We start from the raw sequence: 8,784 nt of genomic DNA on the forward strand, positions 1-8,784 counted from the left end.
CCGTGGCGGAGGTGACGTGATCATGGAGGTGCCACCATCATGGAGGTGCCACCATCGCAGAGGTGTCACCATCGTGGTGGTGCCACCGTGGCGGAGGTGCCACCATCATGGAGGTGCCACCATCGCGGAGGCGCCCCCGGCGGCGCCCACTTGCCTGGCAGGTTGTTGATGTACCCGCCGTCCATGAGCAAGTTGCCGTCCTTGGGGTCGCAGAGGGGCGGCAGGTAGCCCGAGAGGGTCATGCTGGCCCGCACGTAGCGCCAGAGCGAGCCTGCGCCGACGGCAACGGGGGCGGCGGGTGAGCGCGGGCACCCTTCCCTTCCCCGCGCGCGCCCATCCCTACCCACGGCGACGGGGCACACGGGTGCTCCAGGAGAACCTCAGGACAGCTCGGAGCCGGGGGGATTTTTGGGGGTGTTTTTGTGGAGGGGTGTCTTTTGGGGGGCCCCAGGTGGCCGGCGGCACCCAAGGGTGGCCGGCGGCACCYGAGGGTGGCCGGGGCGGGCGCGGTGCTGACCTGGGACATTGTTAACATAGCAGCCGTCCACGAGCCAGTGGCCGTCCTTGGGGTCGCAGAGCGGCGGCAGGTAAGGGGGGTACGAGGCGCTGGCGCGCACCGAGCGCCACACGCTGCCTGCCGGACGGAGAGGACACGGGTCACGGGCGCGGGGTGGGCGCCGCGGGGACACGGGTGCAAGCCCGGGAAGGGTCAGCAGTGGGTGGGGGAGCTCCAAGGGGGTCAGCACCCACCGCCGACTCTCTACGGTCAAGCTTTGGGTGATGGAGCCTTGGAAGAGGCTGCCCAAGGAGGTTGTGGAGGCTCCTCCTCTGGAGATCTCCAAAACCCACCTTGGGTGACAGAGCCCTGGAAGAGGCTGCCCAAGGAGCCCTGGAAGAGGCTGCCCAAGGAGGTTGTGGAGGCTCCTTCTCTGGAGATCTTCCAAAACCACCTTGGGAGACCGAGCCTTGGAAGAGGCTGCCCAAGGAGGTTGTGGAGGCTCCTTCTCTGGAGATCTTCCCAACCCGCCTTGGGTGATAGAGCCTTGGAAGAGGCTGCCTCAGGAGCCTTGGAAGAGGCTGCCCAAGGAGGTTGTGGAGGCTCCTTCCCTGGAGATCTTCCAAAACCACCTTGGGTGACAGAGCCTTGAAAGAGGCTGCCCAAGGAGGTTGTGGAGGCTCCTTCTCTGAAAATCTTCCAAAACCACCTTGGGAGACACAGCCCTGGAAGAGGCTGCCCAAGGAGCCCTGGAGGAGGCTGCCCAAGGAGCCCTGGAAGAGGCTGCCCAAGGAGCCCTGGAAGAGGCTGCCCAAGGAGGTTGTGGAAGAGGCTGCCCAAGGAAGTTGTAGAGGCTCCTTCTCTGGAGATCTTCCCAACCCGCCTTGGGAGACCGAGCCTCGGAAGAGGCTGCCCAAGGAGGTTGTGGAGGCTCCTCCTCTGGAGATCTTCCAAACCCGCCTTGGGTGACAGAGCCTTGGAAGAGGCTGCCCAAGGAAGTTGTGGAGGCTCCTTCTCTGAAAATCTTCCAAAACCACCTTGGGAGACACAGCCCTGGAAGAGGCTGCCCAAGGAGCCCTGGAAGAGGCTGCCCAAGGAGGTTGTGGAAGAGGCTGCCCAAGGAAGTTGTGAAGGCTCCTTCTCTGRARATCTTCCAAAACCACCTTGGGAGACGCAGCCCTGGAAGAGGCTGCCCAAGGAGGTTGTGGAAGAGGTTGCCCAAGGAGGTTGTGGAAGAGGCTGCCCAAGGAGGTTGTGGAGGCTCCTTCTCTGGAGATCTTCCAAAACCACCTTGGGTGCCACCCTGTGCCACGTGCTCTGGGTGTGCCTGCTGGAGCAGGTGGGTTGGACTGGATGATCCCTAGAACTCCCTTCCCACCTCAACCATTCTGGGATTCCGTGGGCCAGGGAGATGCCCCAGGACGAGGCGCTTGGGCCTCGCGAGGAAGAGGATGGTCCCCACGGGTGGTTAAGAGCGGGTGAGTGGAGGGGTTAGTCGGAGTTAAGAGGGCGGCCGAGCAGGCAGGCGTGGGGACGCGGGCGCTACCGGCCACCGCGGGCGTCTCCGTGGACGGCTCTCAATGTCCCAGGTGAGCTGCGACGCCGAGCGGGGACCCTGCCAAGACCCCGGGGCCACCGCGTCCCCCCGGCCGTCACCGCAGCCCCGTCACCGGGCACCCGCCACCACCGCGGGCATCGCTGGCACGCCCGGGTTACTGGGGTTAGTGGTGAGCAGATACGTTAGGAGGTCCATGCGTGGTGGACACATGCGTGTGTGGCCAACGGGGCGGGTGGCCACGGGCCCCCATTTCCCCCCCGGGGATGGAGGAAATTCCGCACCCACGGGTGCTCCCATGAGGGAGCTGCTCCCTGGCCAGGTGGGCTCCCAACCCACGTGGCCTCCTGGGGCTCGTCCTTGGTGGGGACGAGCAAGGTGGGCTCGGGGCACCCTTTTGGGGTGCAGCACCCGGTTGGACAGGGTGAGCCAAGCCGGTGGTGGCACGACGGGGACACGACGGGCGAATCGTCGGTCGTCCCGGAGAGCTCTTACCGTCCGTGTGCACCCGCATGGCCGAGGCCGTGATGTCCGTGGTCACGTTGAAGTAGGGCAGCCACAGGTCCTGCGGGGGGACAGAGGCGGCGGGTGACACCGTGGGGACATCGCCATGGCTGGGAGCTGTCCCGAGGGGTGCCGCCCACCCCGGCACCTCGATCTGCTTGTCCTGGAAGACCTTCTTGATGCTGCCGTTGAAGGCCGAGCCCGAGAACATGGAGGTGATGGGGTAGGTGAGGTCCAAGACGGTCTCGAACACCGAGTTCATGCACTGCAGGATGAACGGAGGGGACAGAGGGGGACACTGCGAGCAACACCCTGGTGTTTTKGGGGGGCAGATGTTTTTGGGGTGCATCGGGGCTCACCTTGGCCCACTCGCGGGCCCGCTGCTTGGTGCGCACGGCGCTGCGCTCCTCGGCATAGAGGGCGCCGATGAAGGAGCCGATGGAGGTGCCGCCGATGAGGTCCACGGGGATGCCGGCCTCCTCGAGCGCCTTGAGCACCCCGATGTGCGAGCAGCCCCTGCGCCGGGACCAGTGCCTTTGGGGACTGGTGGCTCCAGGAACCAGTGGCTTTGGGGACCGGTGGCTTTGGGGAGTGGTAGCTCCAGGAGCCAATGGCTTTGGGGACCGGTGGCTTTGGGGACCAGTGGCTTTGGGGACTGGTGGCTCCAGGAACTGGTGGCTTTGGGGACCAGTGGCTTTGGGGACTGGTAGCTCCAGGGGACCAGTGGCTTTGGGGACCGGTGGCTTTGGGGACCAGTGGCTTTGGGGACTGGTGGCTCCAGGAACCAGCGGCTCTGGGGACTGGTGACTTTGGGGCCTGGTGGCTTTGGAGACCGGTGGCTCCAGGAACTGGTGGCTTTGGGGACCAGTGACTTTGGAGACCGGTGGCTCCAGACACTGGTGGCTCCAGGAACTGGTGGCTTTGGGGACCAGTGGCTTTGGGGACTGGCGGCTCCAGGAACCGGTGGCTCTGGGGACTGGTGGTTTTGGGGACCAGTGGCTTTGGAGACTGGTGGCTCCAGACACTGGTGGCTTTGGGGACCAGTGGCTTTGGGAACCAGTGGCTTTGGGGACTGGTGGTTTTGGAGACCGGTGGCTCCAGACACTGGTGGCTCCAGGAACTGGTGGCTCTGGGGACTGGTGGCTTTGGTGGCCAGGACAGGGTGCGGTTGAGGGGACGGGGAGACCCACCTGGCACCGCCACCACCCAGCACGAGGGCGATGGTGTTGCCCGTGAGCACCCGCGCCAGGCGGGAGAAGTCGCTGTGCCGGTCGGCGTTCTTCTCAAACACCTTCTCGTACATCTCTCTCTGTGGAGGGGACAGCGGCTCTGGGGACTGGTGGCTCTGGGGACCAGCAGCTCCAGGAACCAGTGGCATTGGGGACCGGTGGCTCCAGAAATTGGTGGCTTTGAAGACTGGTGGCTCCAGGAACCGTTTATTTTGGGGACAGATGGCTCTGGGAACCAGTGGCTTTGGAGACTGGTGGCTCCAGGAACCAGTGACTTTGGGGACCATTGGCTTTGGGGACAGGTGGCTCCAGGAACTGGTGGCTTTGGGGACTAGTAGCTCCAGGAACCAGTAGCTTTGGGGACTGATGGCTCTGGGAACCAGTGGCTTTAGGGACCAGTGGCTCCAGGAACCAGTGACTTTGGGGACCATTGGCTTTGGGGACAGGTGGCTCCAGGAACTGGTGGCTTTGGGGACTAGTAGCTCCAGGAACCAGTAGCTTTGGGGACTGATGGCTCTGGGAACCAGTGGCTTTAGGGACCAGTGGCTCCAGGAACTGGTGGCTTTGGGGACCTGTGGCTTTGAGGACTYGTAGMTCCAGGAACTGGTGGCTCCAGGAACCGGTGGCTTTGGGGACTGGTGGCTTTGGGGACTGGCAGCTCCAGGAACCGGTGGCTCTGGGGACTGGTGGCTTTGGGGACCAGTAGCTTTGGGGACCGGACCTCCCCGGATGGTGGCTCCACGCGGAGCCGGCCACGTACCAGCTTGGTGGGGCTGCGGCGGGAGAAGACGCGCCGGGGACACCTGAGGTGCAGGTGGCCCGAGCACCAGCTGCGCATGTTGAGCCACTCGACGGTGCGGCAGGGGCTGGCGCCGTCCTCGCGGTGCAGCAGCACCAGCTGCTTCAGYGCCCGCACCGCCGTGTTCTCCAGCATCTGCTCCAGCTGCCCGCGGCGTGGGCGTCACCATCGTGGTGTCCCCACCGTGGTGTCCCCACCGCGGTGTCCCCGCCGCTCACCTCGCCCAGCGCCGGCTCCTGCTCTCCCAGCCCCACGATGAGGATGCAGTCGGCCTGCCGGATGCAGCGCACGGTCCAGGGCGTCAGGGTGCAGTCGGTTTGGTAGAGCACGATGCGGTGGATGTCTTCTTGTTGGGCCAGCCAGCCCGACAGGCGGTACTCGTGGATGCTGCGGGCGTGGGGACGTCACCGGCCGTTGTCACAGCTTGTCCCCCCCATGGTGACGCGTGTCCTCGCACTCCCGCTGCTCTTTTGTACCTGTCCAGTGCTGATGAGCCGAGCCGGGCACGGATGATATCGCTGGTGAGGAGCAGGGTGGGACCTGCAGGGGTTGGGGTTGTGGTCACCACCATGCCATTGTCACCAATGTGGTCCCCACTAGTCATGGTCACCACTGTGGTCACCACCATGTCATGGTCACCACCACAGTTACCATGAGATAAAGGCTACTACCATGGAATTGTAGTGAGCACCGTGCCGTGGTCACCACCATGGTCACCACCATGGTTACAAGGAGGTCATGGCCACTATCATGGAACTGTGGTGAGCACCATGTCATGGCCACTACCATGGTGACCACCATGCCATGGTCACCAACGCGGTCACCACCAGTCACGGTCCCTACTGTGGTCACCATCATGCTATGGTCACCACCATGATTACCATGAGATCATGGACACTACCATGGAACTGTGGTAAGCACCATGTCATGGTCAACACCATGGTCACCACCATGCCATAGCCACCAATGTGGTCACCACTGTGGTTACAAGGAGGTCATGGCCACTACCATAGAACTGTGGTGAGCACCATGTCATGGCCACTGCCATGGTCACCATCATGCCATGGTCACCAATGTGGTCACCACTAGTCATGGTCACCACCGTGGTCACCATCCTGCCATGGTCACCACCATGATTACCACAAGGTTATAGCCACTATCATGAAACTGTGGCGAGCACCATGTCATGGCCACCACCATAGTCACCATCATGTCAAGATCAACACCGTGGTTATGAGGTCATGGCCACTACTGTGGAACTGTAGTGAGCACTATGTCACGGTGATCATCATGGTGATCACCATCATGCCATGGTCACCACTTTGGTTATGAGGTCATGGCCACTATCATGGGACTGTGGTGAGCACCGTGTCATGGCCACCACCATGGTCACCATCATGCCATGATCACCACTGTGGTTACCATGAGGTCATGGCCATTATCATGGAACTGTGGCGAGCACCACGTCATGGCCACCACCATGGTCACGGTCACCACTGTGATTACCATGAGGTCATGGCCACTACCATAGAACTGTAGTGAGCACCATGTCATGGCCACCACCATGGTCACCACCATGCCATGGGTTGGTCACCACAGGTTGGCACTCACCGATGGCATTGAGCGCGTGCTTGAGCTCCAAGGTGAAGGCAGCCATGGGCACGTCGTCGCACACGGGCAGCACTGCCACTGTTGACAGGTTGCTGGTGGGGTTGGTGGGCTCCGAGCTGGAGGCCATGCCCAAGCTGGAGCCTGCAAGGACACAGACGCTGGTGACACATGATTGGGGACATCCTGCCCTTTACAGGGACTGAGAGAGGTGAGGAAACAACCCATGTCCATATGGAGCCTTTCAGGTCCCACCTGCGAAGGGGCCCCGGAGCTGCTGCAGGTTTCCCAGGATCTTCTGGCTCAGCAGGTGGATGAGGCGGGTGACAACCTGCAGGGACGAGGACAGGGACAGGCTTTAATTCAAGCTGCTTTTGAGCACGGCTTGAAGCCACAAGCAGGAACTGGAAGAGCTTCCAGAAAGAGGCTGCAGGAGCAGAGCCAAGGATCTCCAGCCTTGGAAGGTCTCCGAATCTTGTGGCAGATTTTGGAGGCTCCCAGTTTGCCCAAACCGGAGCGGATTTCCGGGGAAGAAGCTCAGCCTTCCCACCCGGTACCTGGGGGTATCTGCGCTTGATGTTGTTCAAGGTGCCCTCGGGCAGCTTGGCCAGCTCCGTGTCCCTCACCGCGTGGACCGTGGTGGCCCGCGGCTGCCGCGTGAGTGCTTCCACCTGCAGGAGGACATGGGACGAGTAGAGTGGGGACCTCCCGACGCCACAGAGGGGGACGGGGCCAGCTCTTGGTGGCCACTCACCACGCCGATGAGGTCCCCGCGGCCGTACTCGCCGATGAGCTCCTTCTTGCCGCTGCCCTTCTGGATGACGGAGCGCAGGCGCCCGTTGAGCGCGATGTAGGTGCAGTCCGACTTGTCGCCCTGCCTGCGGGGAGAAAAACCCAAAATAATGCCAAAAAAAAGGCCTCCAAAATCATGGCGGGGCGAGGCCACCTTGTGCCACCCACCTGTAGAGCGCCCGCCCGGCCTCCACCGCCATCCAGTCGATGGCGAAGTCCATCTGGCGCACGAAGGGCGACATGCGGGCGGCCACGGTGTGGGCGACGCTCAGCACCACGCTGGGCTGCTCCCGCATGATCCTGGCGACGGGGGCGCAGTGAGGTGGCCCCCCAGGACCAAAAAAAGGGGCCCCTTTCGGGGAGCCTCCCCGGCGAGCGGCCTCGCTACCCACTCGTAGAAGTCCGACTTGGAGATCTTGAGGAAGGTGCAGTCGCGGTTGGCCTTGATGGTGAAGATGAGGGGCTCGCCGGTGAGCACGGCCAGCTGGCCCACCATCTCGCCGGGCTGCGTCAGGAAGAGGCACACGTCCTCCGCCTTGTCGATCATCCGCTGGTACACGTGGAGGCAGCCCCAGAGCACGAAGTGGAGGCTCACGTCCTGACGGGGAGGCCACCGTCAGCGCAGAGTCCTCGGAGGCCGCCGCCGTCCCCGGGGTTTTTATCCCGCTGCTCTCTGCCGGTGCTCCGCGTGCGCCGGGATGCCGATTCACGAGCCACGGAGCGGGAGGCTCAGGAATGGGAGGCCCAGGAATGGGAGCCCCCAGACCCACCTGGTCCCCTTGGCGGGCGATGACGGTGCCGGCCTTGGCGTGATGGAGCAGCACGCGGTTGTTGAGCAGCGACGGGTCCTGCGGGGAGGACGGTGACGCCGGCGGCGCCGCGGACCCGCCGGCGGCGGCCTCCCCGTCCTCACCTCCACCTTCATGAGCTTCACGAGCTCCCGCTTGGCCGCCTCGAAGACGCCGCTGCCCTGGCGGCCCGGGCAGGGCCCGAAGGGACTGTCCCCGCTCATGGGCTCGTCCTCGCCGCCGTTGTAGTGGTAGACGCCCGACGGCTGCTCCTCCACCGTCACCGACTTGCGCTCCTTGGGCTCGTGGGAGATGGACTGCGCAGGGGACAACGGCGCAGCTCCGGCCACCGGGCCACCCCAACGGGGCGTCCCGAAGGCCATCAAGAGCCTAACGGTGGGAATGGTTCCCTCCGCCGCACAAGGACGGCTCCGGTTAACGGGAAAGACCCGGATCGACGCGCTCTGGCCAAGGGGACCAAGGACGTCCCTGGCCTGAGGACGTCGCCAACAGCCTCTCGTGGGGGACAGGGTGCCCCCGGGGGGTCCCCCCCACCCCGGGGCAGATTCGGGGAGACCTCGGCGCCTCACCCTGGAGAAGGAGGCGAGGCCGCCGGCGCCGTCCTCCTGCAGCGACACCGAGATGCGCCCGCGCTCGTAGGCCATGTCGAAGTCGGAGCGGGGCCCTTTCTGGATGCCTGCGCGGGGACAACAACGGGARGCGTTGGCGGGGACACGGCAGAGCGGGATGAGCATCCCGGGGGACCCATCCGGCTCCGAACCCACCGGAGATATCCACGGGCATGGAGATGCAGCGGCTGAGCAAGGGCGGCGCGGGGGGCTCCAGCCCCGGCACCTTCAGCGGGTCGCCTGCGGGGGGACATACGGCCCTGAGCACCGGGGAGGTGACGAGGCCGCCTCCGCGGAGGCCCCGGCGCGGAGGTCGCCGTACCCAGCTCCCGGGGCGCCTCGGGCGTCCTGGGCGCGCTCTCCCGGCCCTCGTCGGCGCCGCTC

General features: G+C 64.3%; 1 protein-coding gene across 1 annotated transcript in view; it reads right to left on the reverse strand.

Moving 5' to 3' along the window:
• PNPLA6 (patatin like phospholipase domain containing 6) overlaps positions 1-8,784 on the reverse strand; it is a gene marked incomplete at its 3' end in the record, with an annotated part of 14,287 nt that overhangs the window by 3,159 nt on the left and 2,344 nt on the right. Inside the window, exons 8-27 of the mRNA XM_026048519.1 lie at positions 8,723-8,781; positions 8,557-8,640; positions 8,362-8,468; positions 7,897-8,088; positions 7,754-7,831; positions 7,376-7,581; positions 7,152-7,283; positions 6,946-7,069; positions 6,749-6,862; positions 6,447-6,522; positions 6,195-6,335; positions 5,060-5,123; positions 4,802-4,970; positions 4,545-4,727; positions 3,746-3,864; positions 2,915-3,071; positions 2,704-2,820; positions 2,547-2,616; positions 518-634; positions 155-271 (exon numbers count right to left, since the gene is read on the reverse strand). Of these exons, the coding sequence (XP_025904304.1) occupies positions 155-271; positions 518-634; positions 2,547-2,616; positions 2,704-2,820; positions 2,915-3,071; positions 3,746-3,864; positions 4,545-4,727; positions 4,802-4,970; positions 5,060-5,123; positions 6,195-6,335; positions 6,447-6,522; positions 6,749-6,862; positions 6,946-7,069; positions 7,152-7,283; positions 7,376-7,581; positions 7,754-7,831; positions 7,897-8,088; positions 8,362-8,468; positions 8,557-8,640; positions 8,723-8,781 (2,426 nt within the window). The remainder of the gene's footprint in view (positions 1-154; positions 272-517; positions 635-2,546; positions 2,617-2,703; positions 2,821-2,914; positions 3,072-3,745; positions 3,865-4,544; positions 4,728-4,801; positions 4,971-5,059; positions 5,124-6,194; positions 6,336-6,446; positions 6,523-6,748; positions 6,863-6,945; positions 7,070-7,151; positions 7,284-7,375; positions 7,582-7,753; positions 7,832-7,896; positions 8,089-8,361; positions 8,469-8,556; positions 8,641-8,722; positions 8,782-8,784) is intronic.

Source organism: Nothoprocta perdicaria, unplaced genomic scaffold (genome assembly GCF_003342845.1).
Source record: "Nothoprocta perdicaria isolate Ctin4 unplaced genomic scaffold, notPer1 scaffold_545, whole genome shotgun sequence".
Classification (NCBI taxonomy): Eukaryota; Metazoa; Chordata; class Aves; order Tinamiformes; family Tinamidae; genus Nothoprocta; species Nothoprocta perdicaria.